The sequence below is a fragment of the Brachycentrus maculatus genome, unplaced genomic scaffold (assembly GCF_059751285.1).
Source record: "Brachycentrus maculatus isolate JH-2025_06_01 unplaced genomic scaffold, ASM5975128v1 h1tg000248l, whole genome shotgun sequence".
Classification (NCBI taxonomy): domain Eukaryota; kingdom Metazoa; phylum Arthropoda; class Insecta; order Trichoptera; family Brachycentridae; genus Brachycentrus; species Brachycentrus maculatus.
In genome coordinates this window covers 168,457-194,241 of record NW_028280999.1, presented here as the reverse complement: position 1 = coordinate 194,241, position 25,785 = coordinate 168,457, and the positions used below count along the sequence as shown (strand labels likewise).

At 31.5% G+C, this 25,785-nt stretch overlaps 2 protein-coding genes across 9 annotated transcripts in view; one reads left to right on the top strand and one right to left on the bottom strand.

The window, feature by feature from the left end:
• The window catches only part of LOC148306154 (uncharacterized), a 35,894-nt gene extending 23,114 nt beyond the window's left edge, over window positions 1-12,780 (bottom strand). Inside the window, exons 1-2 of one of the 6 annotated variants that reach the window (XM_088265543.1) lie at window positions 12,715-12,780; window positions 8,075-8,342 (exon numbers count right to left, since the gene is read on the bottom strand). In XM_088265543.1, coding sequence (XP_088121669.1) covers window positions 8,075-8,171 — 97 coding nt within the window. In that variant the 5' untranslated portion in view covers window positions 8,172-8,342; window positions 12,715-12,780. Of the gene's footprint in view, window positions 1-8,074; window positions 8,343-12,281 lie in introns of all 6 variants that reach the window. The other 5 variants (XM_088265541.1, XM_088265544.1, XM_088265542.1 and 2 more) reach the window with 5 other exon arrangements.
• On the top strand, window positions 12,640-25,604 carry HLH3B (Helix loop helix protein 3B). Of its 3 annotated transcripts, none has more exons than XM_088265547.1 (4): window positions 12,640-12,869; window positions 20,923-21,099; window positions 22,942-23,099; window positions 24,315-25,604. In XM_088265547.1, exons 2-4 carry the CDS (start codon window positions 20,947-20,949, stop codon window positions 24,961-24,963), a joined length of 960 nt encoding a protein of 319 aa, XP_088121673.1. In that variant the 5' UTR covers window positions 12,640-12,869; window positions 20,923-20,946; the 3' UTR covers window positions 24,964-25,604. The 3 variants fall into 3 exon arrangements, with proteins under 3 accessions (XP_088121673.1, XP_088121675.1, XP_088121674.1); XM_088265549.1 differs by lacking the exon at window positions 12,640-12,869 and adding an exon at window positions 17,890-17,967 and having other exon boundaries at window positions 20,927-21,099; XM_088265548.1 differs by lacking the exon at window positions 12,640-12,869 and adding an exon at window positions 17,890-17,967.
• Window positions 25,605-25,785: the final 181 nt, after the last annotated feature.

The following is a 25,785-nucleotide window of genomic DNA, read 5'->3' as shown; positions in this document are numbered from 1 at the left end:
TATTTATCTTTTTTGCATCTCAAGCCCCGTAAATGCGCAGACTTCCATATACTGTATGTATATATATATATATATATATATATATACACACTATATATATATATATATATATATATATATATATATATATATATATATATATATATATATATATATATATATAGTGTGTATATATATATATATATATATATATATATATATATATATATATATATATATATATATATATATATATATATATATATACATACAGTATATGGAAGTCTGCGCATTTACGGGGCTTGAGATGCAAAAAAGATAAATAACTCCTATAATTGGAGTTAATCCCGATTTGTGAACAAGTATTTAGACACACTCGAAATGTTGTTTTATAAATATGTTGATACTACTATTACTACTACCATCACTACATGGGTAAGCAGAGAGGATAGGACGCCATTGGATTGTCATTGGTTGGAATAATTTATTTTGGACGTTATTCTTTCTGGACACTTCAACCAATGAAATCATAGGCGTTCTAATCAATGCGAATATTTCAAAGTAACCGTTATCAACGGTTCAGTGTCGTTGAAAACTGATAACAAATAAATAAACAAACAAATAGTGGCAAATTTAATAGAAATGACACTTGAACAAATAAAATATTATCACAGACAATAGATCAAGCATTGTTGACTGTCTCTATTGACCCTCTTGAAGGGAGATTATTCCAACGATCTGGGAAGCTGTCCCTCTTATAGCTATCTATGGGAAATATTATGGCTGAACATCGTATCGCTTGAAAATTAATCCCTAACGAGTGTCGGAAGTGACGCGCCGCACTCACCCCTAAAACACCCTTCCGACGGCCCGAAACCAACCCTAATGAATAATAAATATTATTCAATTTGCCCCCAATAAAAATATACGAGGGCATTAAATGTAAACAGAGAATTCTCCGACAGAGCTTGTGTAATATTATTCGCAAAAAAAAAAACTATCAGCGATTTAAAAAAAAACACAGAATTGGTATGTAAAAAAGTAGAATTTTGGATAAAAAGAAGAGTTTTCTTATAAACTGTATCGTAGAATAAATTTATGGTACGTTTAATTTTTTTATTTAATAAATTATATCTGCATTAGGATGTAGATATTTAACAAACGAATATTTATATTTTAACATTTCAACATACATAAAGAAGAATATGGAAGTCTGGAGAAAAAACCTTCAGGTTTTAAAAAGTTCAAAAAGTGGCTTAATCTTTATTTATAATACATTGTATATTTGTGTTTAAACTTTAAAAACGTTCTCCTGAAAAATCAAGGTTTTTGTTTTATGACGTTCTTGAAAGGAGTGAGCGATATGTGCAATTATTTCCAGTTAATAATAAAATATTGAAATATTACTTATTGTATTTCTGTTATCAGTTATCGTTTTAGAGATAAGCTTTCCCAGACAGGTTGAACCTTCTCTTAATTGCGATATTACAATTGATAAAGTACTTGTCTACAATCTATGTACATTTTCACATTTCCACTTAGGTACAAACGAAACCTAGTATTGCTAGACACAATCTACAATACAAATAAAGGAATAAATGATAAAGAGTTAATTTTATGAAAACTGTAAAATGTTTAATTCTTAATTTTTCTCTCTTTTTTGTGTGTATATTAGGTTAAAATGGTTAAAAACATTAAAAATGTATTAAAAAAGAACTCCACCGACAAGATACACAAGGTGGCTTGGTGGGTCTCTGCATTTAAAAAAAAAATAATATATTTAAAATTGTGATTTAAATAAATTTATGTTATGTAAAAAAAACATACTAAGTATGTAAAACATTTTAAGTGTGTCCATATTGTTCACAAATCTGGATTACCTGTGCTAGCCATAGCCAGGTTTAAGTGATCACTTTACACACGTGTGACATTCACCAATTCTACCCATGATTGTCAACCACACTACTCAAATTCTTGGAACTTCTAGATATATTGATCAAACTCGAAACATAGTGTTTGACTTCGCTAGAATTTCACTAGAGACATCTATGGTGGGATGAGAGAAGCAAAAACTCTTTCATTTGTATGTGAGGTCGGTCTCCTGGATTACATCCACAAATGTTTCGAGTCTAGAAGATATCTAGAAGTTCAAAGAATTTAAGTAGTGAGGTTGTCATGGTTGGAATTGATGAATGTTACATGTGTGTAAAGTGATCACTTAAACCAGCCTATGACGGTCGTAAAATGCCTAGATTTCATATTCTTCTTCATCTTTGCTAAGATGTCAAAAAATCTTCCTGCTTTTCTTTATCTTGTTGTAGGGCTTGTGGACTGTTTTTAAGAGGGATTAGCCTCGACTAATCTCTTTGGTGATCAGCCCGGGAGTCGTCTACCATGGGGTTGGCCGTACAGTGCGATGTGGGGGAGTCTGGGAGTTCCATTCTCCTCACATGCGCATACCATTGTCTCCATCGTTGCCTTCCCCACCTAACGACATCTTCGATCTCTCATATTTCCCTGATCCTGGCGTTTCTTATTCTATCTCGACTCTTGCCTGATATGCTTCTTAGAGTCTTCATTTCTGACAACGCAAATACTTATTTTGTTTCTCCTAGAAATCGAACCCGGGATCTCCACCGCGGTAAAGTGGATAAACCTAGATTTGTGGACAAAGATTTGGACACTTAATAATGGGAATATCATTTTATTTGCAACATGACTTGAGTTATAAGCAAACAAGTATATCTTTTTTTTTTATGTATTAATTTTAAATCAAACACAGATTTTTTGAGTCTACTAAGTTGTATTTTATTAACAAAAAACACATAAAAAATTATATTGTGACAATTGTTTCGCCTTGTTAGGGCATTATCAAACGAATGTGAAGATCAAATGGACTACGGTCCTTATGTAGCTATACAATTCTAAGTGACAGTTTTAACATGTGCAGCAATAATTTATGGGAGACAACAGTCGCTAATGGGGGATGTAGGTATATACCCTTATATTTGTTTTCTGTGTTTGATTTAAAAAATCAATTTTGACTCAAAAACTCTGTGTTTGATTTAAAATTAATACATAAATTAAAATGGAGTTCTACAAATTAAACGCCAAGTCAATAAATAAGTATATCTTTAAAAATAAACATCAAGAATAATACAAACAAATTTCACTATAAGTATTTGTCAAAATGCAAATAAAATATTGTCATATCCGATAAGATAACATGCTCATCACAATGTAAATTGCTAAATTATGACTGTCTTTTGCAACAGGCCAATTGATAGAAAATAAAATTCACTATTTGCTTAATCATTACTTTTGATTTAAATCAAAACGCGATGTATTATTCTATGGACTGTTTTATTTTTATGACAGCTGTTTCGCCGTACAAAAGCATAGTCAGACAGCGTCGAAAAATAAATGGATGCATTTAAGTACACATTACATTATATATCAGTTTTTTTTTTAAATGTTTTTTGTTTGCTATTTCAACTTTTCACTTTTATTATATGAGTACCTATGTAATTGTTTTCACACTTCATTAAAACGTAAATATATATTTATATGTATATATATATATATATATATATATATATATATATATATATATATATATATATATATATATATATATATATATATATATATATATATATATATATATATATATATATATATATATATATATATATATATATATATATATATATATATATATATATATATATATATATATATATATATATATATATATATATATATATATATATATATATATATATATATATATATATATATATATATATATATATATATATATATATATATATATATATATATATATATATATATATATATATATATATATATATATATATATATATATATATATATATATATATATATATATATATATATATATATATATATATATATATATATATATATATATATATATATATATATATATATATATATATATATATATATATATATATATATATATATATATATATATATATATATATATATATATATATATATATATATATATATATATATATATATATATATATATATATTTAAAGCTTAATATTTGTGTTTTTATTATTTACACAAATATTTCAATTTCATACTATTTCTGTAAGCCTAAGCGGCTCATTATTAGAAATAGGTATCAAATTGTGGTAGAGTGGGTTCGAACCGAGAAACTCAGACTTAATAGTTCGCGACAATAACCACGGGACTACATACAACCCGACACACTGTATGTATTTTCATATATTGATGAGACCATCTGTAGTACTCGAAATAAGTCGTGTTTACAATAATAAACTCAAAAGTGGTCGTATACAAGTATTTTCATTTTTGTTTTTATTTTTTTAATATTTAAATCAACAGAATCTTATGACAATTTAAAAAAAATTAATTGATAATGCTTATCTTAGTCTGCTTTCCGTTTTAAGTCATCAATTTTTTTACGAGTAAAGTAAAACATCGATATAACGGACCTCTATTTAATGAACATCGGATAAATCTGATAAAAAATCCAGTGAAATATGAAAAAACGTCCTGTGAATATCGACGGCCCCTACGTAAAGTACTCTATCTGCAAATCTGTTACTTTACAGGATAGAGCTTAGAAGATTTTTTCAACGTATTTTTTTTATTGATTAACGTTTTTATCTGAAAATCTAAACTAGTATTAAACATTCAAAAACACGGTAAAATAATGTATTAAATCGTTTTAAAACTTTATGCTTTGTCAAAATTAAGGAGTTAGCGGTTTTGGAGTTCAGTTTATTTCGAAAATTCCATGTAGATAGTCTTATGCGCCTGAAAACTAGGCGTAATCTATTTTTTTATATATATTTCTGTTTATTTATATTTGTAGATAACGGTCAGTTAATATAGTACATCAAATATCGCTCACTCCTTTCAAGAACGTCATAAATAAAAAAAAAAGATTTTTCAGGAGAACGTTTTTAAGTTTAAAAATATAATACAATGTATTAAAAATAAATATCAACCCACTTATTGAACTTTTTACTGTACAACAGATCTTTTTAGGTAAAACCTGAAGGTTTTTTCTCTATTTGAAAAATATTTATTTTATTAAAAAAAATTATAAAATTATACCTTTTCTTCAAAATGCAAAAACAACACTTTCTGCCCTGTAGCGGGTAAATATTAAGTTAAAAATATGCCTCTTTTGCTGGGGTATAGTACATTTTTTGGGCATTTCGAAAACATGCCTAACTGAAAATTGCGGATTTTTGATTTATGACGTTCTTGAAAGGAGTGAGCGATATCTCAAAATTGACAAAAATGTAGTTAGAGCACTTTACGTAGGGCACATCGATATTATACGTCCTAAATTCAAGTGTCGCAATATAACGGACTTCTGCTTTAATGGACACCCCTTAAATTAAAAGTTAAAGCCGAAATATCTTAGTCCGGTATATCGAGGTTTTACTGTACGTCAATCAAACAACCATCTGGCGCACACTTGTCTGAGAGATAGTGACCTAGTATTTGTAAAAATATTGTTTTTATTTTACTATATCATTTTAAATGTGTTTTGACTGAAAAAATTAGATAAAAAATTAATAACCAAATATTTATGCAGATAAGAAATTTCACTGCTCACGAAGAATCCATCCATATTCATAAATAAAAATATAAATGTTCGTTTGTTAAAAGTCTTAAATTTTCTAACGCTTTTCACCGATTGCTTTGAAATTTCAGTACAATGTTGCATTCGCGTGTTTTTATGTATGTACATATATATGTATATAGGTATTTTAAAACAGCTTTTTTACAACAATGGCAGCGCCATCTATTGAACATGACAGCAACATAAGCAAAACTAAACTTTGCTCATGGCGCTGCTGTTACATGGCATTTTTAATATTTTTTGTATTTTTTTATTATTTACGTTTTACCTGGTAAATACAACTATTTCTTAGTCGGGTTGTGGTCCCGCGGTTAGTGTCGCGGACTCTTGAGTCAGAGTTTCTGGGTTCGAACCCACTCTACCACAATTTAATACCTATTTCTAATAATGAGCCGCTTAGGCTCACAGAAATAGTATGAAATAAAAGTATTTTTGTAAATAATAAAAACAGAAATATTTATCTTTTTTTTAATTAATAAAAATAGTTCAAGTATTGCGAAATAATATAATATATATTAGAATATTTATATTTTCTTTCATTTCTATTTAAATAGACTGAGCCACCGCAATCTATGGTGGGGTACAGATAATTATCAATTAGTTAAATTATCGAAACGAAGATGTGACAAAAATTCGGTTCTAACCGGTTTATTAATTAAAATTATTTGACTGTTTATTTGTTAATAATTTATTGTGGCTGACCTTCGAAATAAAGAGTCACGGTCAGTCACATCTACGTAATATTATTAAGTAGGTACTTAGTACATAATTAATTTTATAATGTAATCTCATCATAGCAACATCTTAATATATTGGAAACTTGTTAGAAACATATTATTAGGAACATGTTATACAAGAAACATGTATAAGAAACGTGTTTTTTTAGTGTAAATTTAAGTGTAAAATAATAGTTAAAGAGCTGAAAAGCTTAGAGTTTAGATATAGGATAGAGTGAGGAGAATGGAACCATCCAGACTCCCCCACATCGCACTGTGCGGCCAACCCCATGGTAGACGACTCCCGAGCAGACCACCAAAGAGATGGATCGATAGCTGGGAATCGACATCGCAGGATGCTAATCCCTCTTGAAAACAGGCCACAAGGCCAACACCAAGAGAAGATTAAAAAAATATATTACATATATAAGTCACATATATAATATTCCAGATAAGTAATTTTCATTACTCATTTTAGGGCATGGGATTAAGACCCAGCATTCGTTAAGTAGCATACATTCCACCGGAGACCATCGGAGAGGTCACTTGTCTGCTCACGCCCGTTTTTTTTAAATATTTTTTTGAATATTTTTTTTGTTTTTTAGAAATATATTTATATTGTATACTATAAAACCCTTATCCGCACCCTAATGGTGCGTAGGGCACTGCGTCATATAAACGCAGTGTTATCTTGATCGTTTACACATGAAGGAAAGGTGATCAGCCCTCCGCTTCAAGTACCAGTCCAGGGTAATATTGAATAAATATTACAGTGAAAAAATCACTCATATTTATTCTTACCCCCCCTGGGAATCGAACCCGGGTCCTCCAGAACGGTAGCCGAGCGTGATGACCACTACACTACGTAGGCGGACAGTATATTTATACAGAAAAAATAATTTTATATTTTTTTGAAAAAATACTCCTTTCACTTAAATAAGTCTTTCTTTTGAAAACCATGTACTTATTTCGAAGAAAAATTTGTAAAAGGTGTTTAAAGAAAGAAAAAAACAATTACGTAAAATGTTATCTGGATTAGCGGAAGCTAAACTGGCAGTGCACAACGGAGTCCTGGTTCCAACTCTAATGTATGGAAGTGAAAAATGGAGTTGGCAAAAGAAGGATGAAAGTAGACTGAATGCAGTCGAAATTCGATCTCTGAGAAGAATGTGCGACAAAACGATGTATGATAGATGTACGAATAGTGAAATAAGGAAGGAATGCAAAGCTGAGATAAGCATTATCGATAAAATTAAGAAAGGTGTGTTGAGATGGTTTGGACATGTAGAACGAATGAGTGAGGAAAGAACGGTAAAACAAATTTATGAGGCGAATGTTAGCGGGAAAAGAAGCAGAGGAAGACCGAGAAAAACATGGCACGATCAGGTATACCAAATACTTGAATGTGGTCAGGTTAGGAGTCGTAACAATCGGAGGGTATGTATGAGGAGATGCATGAACGTGGAAGAGGCGAAGAATGTTTGCAAGGACAGAGTGGTGTGGCGCTCTATTCTCTCTGCCTACCCCTGCGGGGAAGCGGCGTGATGGTTAGTTAGTTAGTTAGTTAAACAAAATGAACGATTTAAGACTTAAACGGAACATAAATTTATTAATTAATAGTTTAAAATTAGAAAATTAAGTTGGGTCTAAACGAATACTGGGTCTTAATCAATTTAGAAATGATATAAATAAATCTTACCTTGATCAAGCGGAGAGAGTTCGAATTCTTGAATGATATCTATTGCTGATTCTGATCCCCTGGCAGAGTTAGGGGAGAGGAATGATTTACATTCCATCGGGGGTGGTGATCTCCGCTTCGATTCGCTCACCAAACTTTATATCAAATCTATAAAACACTTGTCACTTTGGTATAGAACAGTTTTAAAAAAAATATATATATATATCTCTTGTTAACAATTTCAACTTTTCACTTTTATTATTTAAGTATCTATGTAATTGCTTTCAAACTTCAATAAAACGTAAAAGAAAAATTAATACATGTATATAAATATATATATATATATATATATATATATATATATATATATATATATATTGAAATGTGGTGCTGGAGGAGGATGCTGCGCATTCCTTGGACTGCAAGACGCACAAACGTCTCCATTCTCCGCGAACAGTGACAGAAAGACTCTCCACGACTTGCAGGAAAAGGATTCTGTCTTACTTTGGGCATATCGCCAGAAAGAACGAGAAGAGTCTTGAAAAACTGGTAGTAACAGGTACAGTTGAAGGCAAGCGGGCAAGAGGACGGTCTCCAACAAGATGGACAGACCAAATAAAGGAATTAACCGGATCCTCGCTAAACGCTGCCATCAAGTTGGCCCAGGACCGGGAAGAATGGAGAGGACTTGTGCACCAAGTGCCTGACATTCCAGAAGACCACGACGCTCAGCATTGAGCAAGAAGATGAAGAAGATATATATATATATATATATATATATATATATATATATATATATATATATATATATATATATATATATATATATATATATATATATTTATATATATATATATATACATATATATATATATATATATATATATATATATATATATATATATATATATATATATATATATATATATATATATATATTTATATATATATATATGTATATATATATATATATATATATATATATATATATATATATGTCCGCCTCCGTAGTGTAATGGTCAGCATGCTCGCCTACCGTTCTGGAGGTCCCGGGTTCGATTCCCAGGGGGGTTTAATAAATATAAGTGTTTTTTTCACTCTAATATTTATTCAATACTACACTGGACTGGTACCTGAAGTGGAGGGCTGATCACCTTTCCTTCATGTGTAATCGATCGAGATAACACTGCGTTTATATGAAGCAGTGCCCTATGCACCATTGGGGTGCGGTAAGGGATTTATTATTTATTATATGTATATATATATATATATATATATATATATATATATATATATATATATATATATATATATATATATATATATATATTCATAACATTTTGAGTGTGTCCAAATACTTGCTCACAAATCTGCTTGGCTTTGTTGAGGAACAACATTCCACAACACAGACTTGAAAAATTCTCGCGAATTTGTTTTAGGAATACTGAGTCATACACTCTATCTAGCACCTCCCGTGTAATGTTTTAATCCTTACAAAATCACATACATGGAAAAAATATCATTTCAGCACCACGATGATATATATATATATATATATATATATATATATATATATATATATATATATATATATATATATATATATATATATATATATATATATATATATATATATATATATATATATATATATATATATATATATATATATATATATATATATATATATATATATATATATATATATATATATATATATATATATATATATATATATATATATATATATATATATATATATATATATATATATATATATATATATATATATATATATATATATATATGTATATATTTATATATATATATATATATATATATATATATATATATATATATATATATATATATATATATATATATATATATATATATATATATATTTATATATATTTATATTTAAATATGTGTGTGTGTATGTTTGTGTGTGTGTGTGTATCATTTTACTTTAATGTTGTTGAATTTTTTTCACTATGAGTAGGTATGAATTAATTGTGTTTTTGTGGTTCTGTAAGCCTTTCATTAAACCGGTTATTTTTTAAATTTTGAAACAAAATATCTATTAAATTTTATCAGATCATTAAATAAATTTCCGATCACTTATTTTATTTGATAAAAAGTACCGAATAAATTATACAATTGTGTCCGCCTCCACAGTGTGGTCATAAATGCGTAAGACTACCGTACTGGAGGTCTCGGGTTCGATTCCCAGGAAGTGTCAAAATAAATATAAGTATTTTTTTAATCATTTATTTATTATTACCCTAGATTAGTACCTAAATCAAAAGGTTTATCACCTTTAAAGAAAGGTCATATGTTTATCGATCAATACAACACTAATGATGAAGTGCCCTACGCACCATTTGGTACGCACATGGGTCAAAAGAAAAAAATGTGATCAGTTATTTTATTTGATATAAAACGTCGAATAAATTTCACATCGGTTATTTAATTTGATATAAAAATATATTATTAGATTAAACCCAATATTTTTAGCTTTTCCACTTTATTTTTATTTGACCAGCGACCGGGTTTCGTCGTTACCAACATCATCAGACTGATGATGTCGGTAACGACGAAACCCGGTCGCTGGTCAAATAAAAATAAAGTGGAAAAGCTAAAAATATCGGTTTTAATCTAATAATATATTAAAAATGCAATTCCATCACGAAGTGTCAGTGGATAATATAAATCTATTAAAAATTGATATAAAAAGTCAAATAATTTTCTGATCAGTTATTTTACTTTAGATAAAACGTATACCATATGCTTTACTGGTCGATTATTTTACACATATTTCGTAAATTATTTGTAGTTGAAAAATCAAATAGTATGGACACTTTTACGTAACAATTGAGTAGCGAAAGAATTTAAAGTAAACACCGTCATCGAAATTGCGAATCACATTTGTGTAAACATTTTATTTTAAAAATAAAACAAAATAATTTAAAACAATTTTTATCTTTGTAACACTCAGACACAATTAATTTATAATGTTGGAGATTGGGTAGAAAATAATAATGATAAAATAAAACATACAGCAAAATAAACAAGGCCATTGATTGTACTTTTTACATTTACTTCTTAACCAGTGCCTCCTAGATAGCAGAAAACGAACCGGTTACGTTAGTATTCCTTTTGACCCTCGCTTAGGTTAGTGGGTAGATCAATGTTTTGGCGATAAGTACCTTCTCTAAATTCCAAATCAGGAATGCTATGCTAAAATTTTAGTGATTTTTGAAAACCAAAGGTTTTTCCTTTGGTTTTCAAAAAGAGGATATTTTATTATAAAAGTACAGTGGCAGCTCGCTAATCCGAACGCATCGTACAGTGGGTTGTTCGGATTTGGGAATCGTTCTAATTACTGAGTGAAAAATATGAAATTTTTGTTTATTTATACTCTTTATTATATATTGTTATTAAGGTACCGAATGAATAATTTAAAAAAAAAAAAAAATTGTTTTAGATTGAAAAAATCTGATATTTTCTTTTGAACCAATGAACTGTTGTTAAGGGTTAAATCGCACATTCGTCTCAAAACGACATTCTAGCTCCAGTCTGGTGATGTGACGTCGGTAACGACGAAACCCGGTCCCTGGTCAAATGAAATGTTAAAAACCAAATAGTTATTGTTTTATTATACAATCACTAAATACATTGTCTGCCTCTACAGTGTAGTGGTTACCGCGTTTGGATACCATGCTGGAGGTCCCAGGTTCGATTTCCAGTGGTATCAAAATGAATACAAGCATTTTTACACCAAAGTATTTATGTAATATTTCCCTGGACTGCACCTGAAGCGTATGACTGAGCACCTCGCCGTCATATTATTAACGATGAACTTAGTATTACATCAATTTAGTTCAGTGCCCTATGCACCAGGTGAGTGCGTACAAGGGAAATAATATGAAGAATAAATACATTACAATGTACAAAAAATGTTTTGATAAAAATGCATTTATTTTTTATGGATTTGGGTTTTGGTTCAAATTTCAAAGTTGAGCCTACTCTACCACTACTTAATTCCTATATTTAAAAATCTGCAGCCCAGAGATCTATGAAAATAACAGCAGCAAAAAATATCTTCGAAAATTTAATAAATGGCTTAAAAAATTACTTTTTTACGTAGATTTTTCACCAAAAATTCAAATCAAATGATGTGTATTATTGTTTAGTAAAATCTGACAGTATTTTAAAATAGGTTTACCGATATCAGCTGTTGCGGCGTCGCCAACAATAAGTCACCGGTCGAATTTAATACAGAAACCAGTGAATAAACAAAAGTGCTAGGTATCTATATTTAATTTCATAAATAAACACAATGAAGCGCGGAAAAACTAGTGTCATTCAGTTAAATTCTTTATATCACTGAAATTGCTCACTTAATTGAAAATAATCCTATCACAACACATCAATAACTTCGAAGGAATTCAAGTATTTACTTAGACTGTTTACGTTGAAAAATAGAACGCACTTTTTTTCTGTTTGACAGTTCATTATTCCCGCGCTGTCAGTGAAATGGCGCCAATATTTTTTCTCTGACGAATAAATATGTCGGATTACACGTGTCCCGCGTTTAATTGTTCCGATAATGACGGAGATACTTGTGTCTGTGATGTGTGTGCCGCTATATCGCTTACCGCGTCTTGTTAGTTACTGAAGCTCGTGTGTATGTCCCACGATTATCACCCAGATACAATAAATATGCGTATTTTTGGATTTTAATATCAATGACAGAAGCGGACTCGGTGGGGCGCATCGGGGTTTAAAAATTCAACTGGTACTCGCATTGAAAGTAAGTACCTACTCATATTACTAAAATTACATTATTATATACGTATGTTTTTAGGGTTTGGCGAATACTTTTATATGTATTAGAAATGCGAACTCAATAAATATTTTGTTATTATTTATTTATCTAAGCATTTGTACCTTTATTTTTTGTTGGTCAAAATACTACCAGTACCAACCCTACCTTACCAGAGTAATACCAGCTTACCTTACTGCCTACCTTATTAAGTAGTACCTAGCTTACCTTACTACCTACCTTTACCGCCTGCCCTAATTAATTATCTGTGCACGCCACTGCCTATACTTACTTGTGAGTGAGTTTACTCATTATAATTTATACTATAATTTAATTTAATTTATGAGTGAAAGTTCTTGGCAAAAATACTCCCTTTTGTAGTATTAAGTCGTTGTCCAAGTACTTATACCGAGAATATTATTTTCATTTTACGAAACCAATATTGAATTAAATTTAGACACCTGAAAACATATGCACTTGTTACCAACATGACTTAATAATACCAAAATGCAATACCAAATAATTCCAACAGAACTTTAAATATTTGGGAACAAGCTTCAATAATCTTCCTACAGATAAAAAAATTAAAACATCAATATGCTGAAAAATAATTCAAATGAATAATATTCATGTTTATCTAAAAAAGAAAAGAAAAATTGTATTACCAACAAACAAAAACAATAAATAATAAGTGTAAGTCCCTCTCCAGGCACAAGAGCTTAGTCTCTTTATTGGATAGAACTGCGTTAATAATTTAAAGATAGTAAGAGTAGAAATGTCTAGATAATCAATTAAAAATTATTAAAAAAAAACCATTATAAGCATATTAAAATAATCTTCTTCTTCCTCTGACCGTTATCCGCACCCAATGGTGCATAGGGCACTGCATCGTATTAACGCAGTGTTATCTTGATCGTTACTTATATGAAGGCAAGGTCATCACTCCTGCGCTTCAGGGACCAGTCCAGGGTAATAATTAATAAATATTAGATTGTAAAATCACTAATATTTATTTTCACCTCCTCTGGGAATCAAACCCGGGACCTCTAGCACGGTGGCTAAACACGCTAACTATTACACCACGGAGGCGGACAGCCTTTTTTAAAAATAATAATAAAAAAACCCTAATCCGCACCCAATGGTACATGAGGCTCTGCGTCATATAAACGCAGTGTTATCTTGATCGTTTACACATGAAGGAAAGGTGATCAGCCCTCCGCTTCAGGTACCAGTCCAGGGTAATATTGAATAAATATTACAGTGAAAAAAATCACTTGTATTTATTTTACCTCCCTTGGGAATCGAACCCGAGACCTCCAGAACGGTAGCCAGCGTGCTGACCATTACACTACGGAGGCGGACAGATTAAAAAAATAAAAATTATAATAAAAAATAAAAATTTGATAAATATGAAGATTTGGTATGTTCATCTCGCGGTAGATTTAATAAGAATAAGATGGCGATAAAATTTTAAGTGTCCAATCGTAAAGAAGTGTCAATAAACGTAATACCTAAATTATTACAGATAAAACCTCTTATCGCTCTCAGAGACATCTCAAATCTTCTATCCGAAATGAAATCTTTCATTAGTCTGTCCACCTAATATTAAAAATCTATTGAAAATATTATGAGGATGATATATACAAATCTATTAAGGTCTATCTATTATCTATGATCTATCTATTATCTATATATCTTTTTCTCATCTCATCTATGAAGGTACAAAGATCTTGCCACTGCGGCATAGAGGGAAATGAGAATGTGGATACCCTGGCAAAGGAGGCCGTCCTTAGCGGGGGCCCAGAATATGTGAATGAACTCAGCATCGATGACCTCCTCGTTATTGTAAAGAAAAGACTTTTTCACTCGTGGCAGGAATATTGGGATACTTCTGCCCAAATAAAGGGTAAAAATCTGTAGATATTATATATGTCCTTTGGTAACGGAGAAATCCTGGTTCTCCCGGATAACTCTAAACAAGTTCGAGACAACATCTTTATGCAGAATGCGACTAAGCCACTGCTGTTGCAGTGCTCACTTGTTTAGAATACATGTCCGGGATACTGCCATGTGTGAATGTCGTCTTGAAGAGGAGGATCTAGATCACATGTTCCTTGGGTGTCCGTTGAATGACGGCTACCCGAGCTTCCTTTCAGACCTCTCCAGCATAAACGTTCCATTTCCCACCAACATCTTAACCTTATTAACCTCCCCTAACAAACTTGTTTATAAAATAATTATTAAATACCTTAATACCTTTTTGTCTGCCTCCATAGTGTAATGGTCAGCACGCTCGGCTACCGTTCTGGAGGTCCCGGGTTCGATTCCCAGGGGGGTCGAATAAATATAAGTGATTTTTTCACTGTAATATTTATTGAATATTACCATGGACTAGTACCTAAAGCGGAGGGCTGATCACCTTTCCTTCGTGTGTAAACGATCAAGATAACACTGTGTTCACATGAAGCAGTGCCCTATGCACCATTGGGGTGCGGATAAGGGTTTTATTATTATTTTTATTTGTAAATACCTTAAAATTAATTGTATAAATTTGTAAAGGTGTATGATAACTCACTAAACAAACTAACATTACTAATAAAACAAACCCCACTAACAGGAATACTGACACTTATAAGTCAAATGTAAAAAGTGTAAATAAAAAAAAACTCGACACTGGCGATAACACCCAAGATGGGTGAAAAGCCATCAAAAAGAAGAAGAAGTACAAAGATCTTTTTTTGAGAAAGGGAGAAAATTAATAACTACGTATTACATTTTTTTAATATGATTTAAAAACATTTTTGTCTCTCGTTTTTATTTGTCAGTCCATGTATACTTATGCTTAAAAGTTTTGCTTTAATTTGACCAAAATACAACTGCAAAAAAAAACAAAAACCAAAAAATAAAGGCATATATTACTTTTGAGGTTTTTTATTAGTATTTTATTTTAATTAAGAGACTAAGCTCCTGTACTTGAAGAGTGACCATTTATTTATTTTTTATTGATTTTTTTTTACAAAATACATATTTAAATAATACAAAATAGTTGGTAAAAATACAAAACATTTCAAATATAACGTTTCTACCTCTCTAATAAAGTAGATACTTGTGTTTAGAGAGGGAGTTCGTTTTACAATTATTTTTTTTACCAAAAAAATAAATTAAAATTAAAATAAAAAAAAACAAAGTAAATAAAAAATTAAAAATATTATTTGGTATGGAGTCTAGGTAGGGGTGAGTCTCGTATGTTTTTTATTTATATATAGTATTTACGTATAGTTTTAGAGGTTTGATAATTTTTTATAGATTTTAAGTTTTTCGGAAGTTTGTTAAAAAAAATACCTACGTACGTATAATGGTTTAACGCTGCTCTTGTTCTACATCTCGCTCACTCCTTTCAAGAACGTCATAAATCAAAATACTGGATTTTTCAGGAGAACGTTTTTAAAGTTAAAAAATATAAGACAATGTATTTAAAATAAATATCAAGCCAGTTATTGAACTTTTTACTGTGCAACAGATCTTTTTAGGTAAAACCTGAAGGTTTTTCTCCATTTTAAAAATATTAAATATATTTAAAAAAAATTAAACAATACCTTTTCTTCAAAATGCAAAAACAACACTTTCTGCTCTGTAGCGGGTAAATATTAAGTTTTAAGTGTGCCGCTTTTGCTGGGATATGGTACATATGGGCATTCTGAAAACATGCACAACTGAAAATTGACAATTTTTTATTTATGACGTTCTTGAAAGGAGTGAGCGATCTGTGCAATATTAAATTATTAGAAAATCTGGGGTTACGTGAAATTTTCACTTTAGTTGTTTTTTATTTAAAAGTTTGTAAGATAGAGGCTTTATTAAAAATTTCTTCAATTGTTAGTACTTTAAGTTCTTTGAATACTAGTTATATTATAAAGTTATGTTTTATTATACATTGTTTATGCTTGTGGGTGATATAATAATTTTTTATGTGTTTTTAATTTATTTTTTTTTCATTTCACAAAACAATATAATTATAAGTACAAAAGTATTCTATGTTTCAAAATTATATAAGTCTCTTATTTTTATTTATTAGTTCATGTGTACTTATGCTTAAAAGTTTTGTATTTAAATTTAATTAAAATAACAAGAAATTAATATCGTAAATCAAAACGCAAAAGCATATATTCTTTTTAAGAATATTTATCCGAAAATGTAATTTTAACAGATAGAGTGTGTGTTTTTAAAGGATTAACCCTCAAAGCCTACTTTCAGAGGCTTGTCTGCAGGTAGGATAGTAAGGATAAGGACGATATATGTGAAAAATACTTCCAGACGAATTGAAAATAAGTATTTCTTGAATTCAATTGGCGGGAATCGAACCCGCGACGCCAGTTTTGCAGTCGAAAAACTTAAATTAAAAACGGGCAGATGATCAAACCTTTATTTTGCATAGTGTTAGTCGAACGCTCTAACCACTTTATCATTTGAAAAATAATATATTATATAAACTAAATGAGCAAATTACATATGAGTCCCTTAAGGTGATATGGACGTGTGGAGCGAATGGATAGCGAAAGAACGTCAGAAAAAGTTTATTTGGTGAATGTGTGCGGGAGAACAGAACGAGGAATGCCGAAAAATACTTGGCACGAATAGATTAATCGGTATCTAAAATCTGGTGGTGTCAAAAGTCTGCGTAATCGCAGGACATGTATGACTAGATGTATGTATGTGAAGGAGGCTAGGGGTGTATGTAAGGACAGAAGAGTGTGGCGGTCTATCCTCTCTACCTACCCCCTAACGGCGTGATGGCAGCAGTAATAATAGTAGTAGGTCATCAGCATGTAATTTTTCATTTTCATTACAATTTTCCTCTAAAATTTCCACCAATGACAGCTAAGAGATGCTGACATTACACAATGAATCCAACCCCTATTATTTCATTGGCTGAAAACCACCCTTACTTAGAGACCGAACCGCCCACTCGAAAATAGGTCCATACCACACATTCAGATCTTGCGAATTCAGTGTTCGCTCGTCAATTCTCTCGTTAGCAGCTGTTACAGTGATTCATTTTATAAACGTATTTGTCATCATAAACACAGTGAGTTAATTATATCAAATCGCTCACTCCTTTCAACAACGTCATATATCAAAAATCGATAATTTTCCGATGTGCATGTTTTCGGAATGCCCAGAAAACGTACTATATCCCAGCAAAAGCGGCATATTTTCAACTTAATATTTACCCGCTACAGGGCAGAAAGTGTTGTTTTTGCATTTTAAAGAAACGGTATTGTTTAATTGTTTTTTCAAATATACTAAATATTTTTCAAATGGAGAAAAAACCTTCAGGTTTTACCTAAAAAGATCTGTTGCACAGTAAAAAGTTCAAAAAGTGGCTTCATATTTATTTTTCATGCATTGTATTATAATATTTAATATTAAAAACGCTCTCCTGAAAAATCAAGTATTTTGATTTATGACGTTCTTGAAAGGAGTGAGCGATATTTCAAAAATCGTCAATTTTCAGCTGTGCATGTTTTCGGAATGCCCAGAAAACGTACTATATCCCAGCAAAAGCGGCATATTTTCAACTTAATATTTACCCGCTACAGGGCAGAAAGTGTTGTTTTTGCATTTTGAAGAAAAGGTATTGTTTGATTATTTTTTAAAAATAAACTATATATTTTTTAATTGGAGAAAAAGCATTCAGGTTTTTCCTAAAAAGATCTGTTGCACAGTAAAAAGTTCAATAAGTGGCTTGATATTTATTTTAATACATTTCATTATATTTTTAAACTCTAAAAACGATCTCCTGAAAAATCAAGATTTTTGAAATATGACGTTGTTGAAAGGAGTGAGCGAAATATTCAATTAATTTATAAAGTTTATTCTTCAAACCCTCATCTGCACCCGATGGTGCATAGGGCACTGAATCATATAAACGCAGTGTCATCTTGATCGTTACTTATTAACACATAAAGGAAAGGTGATCAGCCCTCCGCTTCAGGTACCAGTCCAGGGTAATATTGAATACATATCACCCTTGCCTAAATATATTTTATATTTGTGAATATATTTAAAAAAAAAAATTAAAAATATTCTTCGCCTTCTTCAAACCCTTATCTGCACTCGATGGTGCATAGGGCATTGCATCAAATAAACGCAGTGTTATCCTGATCGTTACTTTTTAACTCATGAAGGAAAGGTGATCAACCCTATAACCTATTTAATAAATAACCCTATTTAATAAATATTAACGTGAAAAAATCACTTTTATTTAGTTGTATAAATTATTTATATTTATTTACATAAATAATTTATATTTTATTTATTGTTGCGGCATTCGCTTTGTGGTAAGACATAATGAAGTTAAAAATAAAACACTTGTTTCTCACCACTTCAGTTATATTTATTTTATTTTAACGACTAGTTTATATATTTTTTTAATAAATGTTTTACTTAGTAAATACCACTATTTCTTAAAATCTACTGTGACACGTGTTTCGATGCATTCCGCAACATTTTCAAACACCGTATGTGAAGCTAATTCTAAATTTTAGTGTTGGGTCCTTGGGACGTTGAAGGTTGAAGAGGGGCAAAGTAAAAAAGTCCAAGGAAATTTCTAAACAAAAAAGGTTTTTTGTTTAGAAATTCCTATTACATAAATACATGATTTTTTTAAACAACCTCCTTTAGTAATCGTACATACTTTAATAATAATAAAATATGATTTGACTATTTTTTTATTTATTTATTTTTTTGATATCTCAACAAAGATGAAGAAGAATATGGAAGTCTGGGCATTTACGGGGCTGACGACCGTCATAGGCTGGTTTAATACATACTAATATAAGAGTTTCTTAATAAAAAGCTTCTTTACATCTCACCAATGATGTCTCTAGTGAAGTTCTAGTGATTCAAGAACAAGGTTTCTAAATTGGTTCATATATACAGAACTTCCAAGAATTTGTGTAGTGTGGTTGTCAATAATAGGTAGAATTGGTGAATGTTACACGTGTGTAAAGTGATTACTTAAACCAGCCTATGACGGTCGTCAGCCCTGTAAATGCCCAGACTTCCATATTCTTCTTCATCTTTGATGAGATGTCAAAAATAATATGAAGATAACTCCTGTAATTGGAGATAATCCAGATTTTGTGAACAAGTATTTGGACACACTCAAAATGTTGTAAATGATATGACTAAGTAAACGTTAATTGAAATGTGATGGTTAGTTAGTTAGTCAACTAGTAAGTAAGAACGACATTTTTTTCAAAGTTTCACACGATAAACTAAACTAAATACTCAAACTGTGAGTAATCTTTGATTTGTATTTATCACAAAACGGATGTTTCGTTTCCGGAATATTGTTCAGGAATTTGATAATGACCAAAATAGAAATAGAAGTCACATCATTGCCATAAAACTTATCTAAAAATTTAAAAAAAAACGTAACGCTTTTTAATCCCCAAGTCTTCTTGGAATCACTGGTTAAAAACCTTTTTTTAAGATAAGAAAATAAAATATAATTTGACCAGCTATATTATTAGCACTCGCCTTATCATTCATCGTTTGCTTTGTGTAAAAATCACTTAAAACACACAATGCTAAATTACACAGACTGAACGATGAATGGTAAGCAGAGGGTTATATTATTAATTATTAAAAAAAAACATATTCGAACCCAGTGGTGCATAGGGCACTGCACCGTATTGACACAGTTTTATCTTGATCGTTAGGTTCTTACATGAAGGCAATGATCCCTCCCGTGCTGCAGGGACCAGTCTAGGGTTATATTAAATAATATTAGTATGAAATCACTAATTTTTATATGTATTCTATGCAAAAACATAACTTTCTGCCCTGTAGCGGGTAAATATTAAGCTTAAAATATGCCGCTTTTGCTGGGAGATAGTACATTTTCTGGGCATTCCGAAAACAGCTGAAAATTGACGATTTTTGATATATGACATTGTTGAAAAGAGTGAGCGATATGTAGATCTTCTGTCGAGTAGAGAAGGGCAGTTATAACAGCTTTTTCTTTGTTTTTCAGTTAGTTTTTAGATACAGAATCAATATGGCCGGGGCAGGAAGTGACCATGACTCCGCGAGCTCTTCAGGAGATGAGAACTGCAGCGAGATGCTGTCGGATGACTTCTCTCTTCAGGACAGTGATGAAGATATGGACACCAAGACTTCCAGAGGAGGATCTATCATCAATGGTCATCAGGTAAATTTAGAGGATTTTTTTAAATAAACTTTTTAAAGGAATAACCCGCAAAGCTTCTATTTTAGAGGCTTGTCTGCAGATACATAGGATATTTAGCATAAGGAAGGTATATATGAAAAATAAATTACAAAGAAATCTTGAAAAAAATATATTAAAAAAGACTATTATACCATTAATAATAATAATAAATAATAAAACCCTTATCCGCACCCCAATGGTGCATAGGGCACTGCGTTATATAAACGCAGTACTATCTTGATTGTTTTCTCATGAAAGAAAGGTGATCAGCCCTCCGCTTCAGGTACCAGTCCAGGGTAGTATTGAATATATGTAACAGTGAAAAAATCCACTTATATTTATTTTAACCCCCCTTGGGAATAGAACCCGGGACCTCCAGAACGGTAGCCGAGCATGCTGACCATTACACTACGGAGGCAGACGATAAATACCATTAATTATATAAAACATTCAACCATGATGTAAGTCCCTCTCCAAGCACAAAAGCTTAGTCTCTTTATTGGAGAGGCACAGCGAATCTAAAACAAAAAGTTTGCCATATGTATTAATGTTTAGAAAATGTATTACGTTGTACTTAAAAATGTAACTATATTAAATAAATAAAATAAAAATAAAAAAAACCCCCAGACAAATTGAAAATGAATATTTCTTGAATTCTTTTTGCAATTGGTGGGAATCGAACCCGAAACGCCAGTTTTGCAGTCGAGCGTCTGCCCGACTACGCCACGGCACCTACCTATCTATGTGTCTATCATCTGAATTTCATCACATTTATTATTATTATTATTTTTTAATATAGTTACATTTTTTAATACAATTTCTATACATATGGCAAACATATAATTTTAGTTGCGCTGTGTCTCTCCAAAAAGAGACTGCGCTCTTGTGATTGAATTACATCTCTAACTAACTACCCATCACACTGCTTGACACTTTCGAGTGAATATTGAAAGCTGTCCCACCGCATTCCCATATGTGATACAGAAGCATCTGGCTTCCTGACAGACCTTCTCTTGCAAAGCGATTTTTGTTTTTGTCTATGAACTAAGTATGAAATTTATAGAAAATGTGATACAAAATTGTATCCCGATTTTACTGTGAATTTACATTTAAAAGCTTTCAATATCCCCGTCAGTGCAAATCTAAATATATATAAGTTTGTAAAACCACCACATCTGTAGTTTAATGGTCAGCACGCTCGGCTACCGTTCTGGAGGTCCCAGGTTCGATTCCCAGAGGGCGGGTCTAATAAATATAAGTGATTTTTTCACTCTAATATTCAGTCAATATTACCCTGGACTGGTACCTGAAGCGGAAGGCTGATCACCTTTCCTTCATGTGTTGACGATCAAGATAACACTGCGTTTATATGATGCAGTGCCCTATGCACCATATGCGGAGGGCTGATCACCTTTCCTTCATGTGTTGACGATCAAGATAACACTGCGTTTATATGATGCAGTGCCCTATGCACCATATGGCTGCGGATAAGGGTTTAAAAAACAATTGGAAATCAGAGTATGTTGATACAGTATAGATGTTTAATAATGGGCAGAATGGTGAATGTTACACAAGTGTATAAAGTGTTCGCTTAACCCAGCCAAATGCCAGGTTGTAAGCCCTGGGATGCTCAGACTTCCATATACATGTTTCATATCAAGTTGAGACACTTTAAAAAAAAAAGTGTTTTAGTTTTGCAATCAATTACATTTTCTTTATTTATTTATTTATTGATTTGGCATTTAATTTGTAGAACTCCATTTTAATTTATGTATTAAAAAATCTGTGTTTGATTTAAAATTAATACATAAATTACATTTTCAGTCATCGGCACGACCCAGCAGGAAGCAATTTACAAACTGCAGAGAGAGATGGCGCCAACAGAACGTTTCCGGAGCTTTTGCAGAACTCAGGAGACTTGTGCCAACGCATCCTCCCGACAAGAAGCTCTCTAAGAACGAAATACTCCGAATGTCTATAAGGTAATAACAGCTCTAGGGCACTTCAATTGTCTATAAGGTAATAACAGCTTTAGAGTACTCCGAATGTCTATAAGGTAATAAACAGCTCTAGGGTACTTCAATTGTCTATAAGGTAAAAACAGCTTTAGAGCACTCCGAATGTCTATAAGGTAATAACAGCTCTAGGGCACTTCAATTGTCTATAAGGTAATAACAGCTTTACAGCACTCCGAATGTCTATATGGTAATAACAGCTCTAGGGCACTTCAATTGTCTATAAGGTAATAACAGCTTTACAGCACTCCGAATGTCTATATGGTAATAACAGCTCTAGGGCACTTCAATTGTCTATAAAGTAATAACAGCTCTAAGGCACTCCGAATGTCTATAAATTAATAACAGCTCTAGGGCACTTCAATTGTCTATAAGGTAATAACAGCTCTAGGGCACTTCAATTGTCTAAAAGGTAATAATAGCTATAGAGCACTCCGGATAATTAAAATGTAATAACAGTTTCAGGGCACTCCAGTTGTCTAAAAGGTAATAACAGCTTTAGGGCACTTCAATTGTCTGTAAGGTTATAACAGCTTCAGGGCGCTCCAAATGTCCATAAGATAATAACAGCTCTAGTGCACTCTGGATGTCTATGAAATAATAATAGCTCCAGGGCGCTGATTCCACAGAGAAGTGGAACAATTCTATAACAACGTAGCGGGGATAAATTTAACTTTTAGATTTAATTTCTAACTCTGGTATTTTACGATGGTTGTTGATCAATGTCGTTTAAAAATTGATGATACAACAGGCGCCTCGGCGTAGTTGGATAGACGCTCGACTGTGAAACTGGCGTCGCAGGTTTGATTCCCGCCAAGTCCAAAATAAATCTGAGAGAGATTTATTTTCAATTGGCCTGGATGTTTGTGATGTATTTTTCACATTTACCTTCCCTATCCTTACTATCCTACCTGCAGACAAGCCTCTAATAGAGGCCTTGCGGGTTATTCCTTTAAAAAAAATAATAAATAATAAATAACAAACAAAGAAAATTAATGAATATTTGCTCTTTACCAAATAAAAGTAAATTAGAAGTTAATGTTACTTTTACGGTTACAGAAATCAAGGTTTAAACTATGTAGTAAAGATAACTTTAACTTTACTTCATCTTAACAGTAAAATAAATATCACACCATTACATTAGAATGACACACACATATATTTTTATTGATTTTGTTTCAGATACATCAAACTTTTGTGCAACGTACTAGAATGGCAAAAAGCAAATGGCCAAACCTCCTCCAGAGCTTCCAGGAACGAAGACAGCACCAATAACAATACACGATTCTTCTCCGCCAACAACGTCAACTGCGGCCAGACTCACCTCAGCACCCTCAAGCAGTCTCACTTCAGAACAAGAGCGAGAGTTCGCAGAAATAATGGCAATAACAAGGACGACCCGGATCAGAAGAAACAACTGAATAACCATACCATTAAAAATATCATAATCCCCGGAATACGGAACGAACGGTCTTATAACATCCCGGGTAAAATTGGCGATGACGACGTATTCATTCCTAGGGGAGTTAAATACTTTCAAAGGAACGCAGACGGCCCAGGCATAGTAGAACAAAAATCACTGCTAAATGCTTCGAATCCCGGTTTAGTTTTTGACAGAAATGGGAATAATCTGCTGATGATTGCTCCGCCAACAGTTAGAAAGAATGAAATCAACGATTACAAGGGAAGCTCTAGAATCATCTCTGGTTTTCCGTTAGTTAAAAAAGAGAATAATAAAGGAATGAAGCTTATCAAAACTGAGGTTGAGGATAACGCTCCGGATTTTCAAGGCGGGAAAGATTGCGATAGGAATAATAGGATACAGCAGTGATGGATGCAAGTGGAGACTTAGACAAACTTGAATTAATGGATTAGTGTAGGGGTTCCTATACAAGCTTAGTATTTTGTCACGGCGCCCTATATTAGTAAGCTATTTGGAATAGATATAGGGGCTATATATATATAGGGTCTTTCAATAAAGACTTTACAAGACTCTACATTAAAAAATTTCTTAGTTAAAAGCGACCATATTGTTGGTGCTACATCTCTGACGCACACTTTGTTTTATTAAAATTTAAAGAAAGAAAGTACTCAATGAAAGATCCTGTATACATTATAGTCGAAAGAAATATGTACCTACAATAATAGTAGTTGGGTAGATAGGCACAAAAATTAAAACATCCACAATATGAAATTGAGTTTTATTATATTTATAAGAATTCAGAATTGAAACAGAGAACAACAAAAAAGACAATATTTGTGGTTTCGGATAGTGATAGAGGATAGACTTACGGCGCCCCTCTTTACTTTATACGGCGCACCAAGGCGCTGCGGCGCACACTTTGGAAACCCCTGGATTAGTGATTTCATACTATAGATGTTCCAGTAAATTATCATTTGTTTTTCTGTAATCTCTATCAAACTGAGTACAGAACTAAGTTGATCAAAACATTAAAAAAATCTTTAAAAATATGTCAGTATTTTTATTTTAACACACTGTTTGAGGGAAACGCTTAAAAGCGTCTTTTACATACTGTTAGTAGAGAGCGGGAGACGCTTATTAGTGTTCTGTTTGCTTATAAGCATCTTTAACATACTGTTGGTAGAGAACAGGAGATGCTCATAAGCGTTCTTTTTGCTTACATTTGGTAGA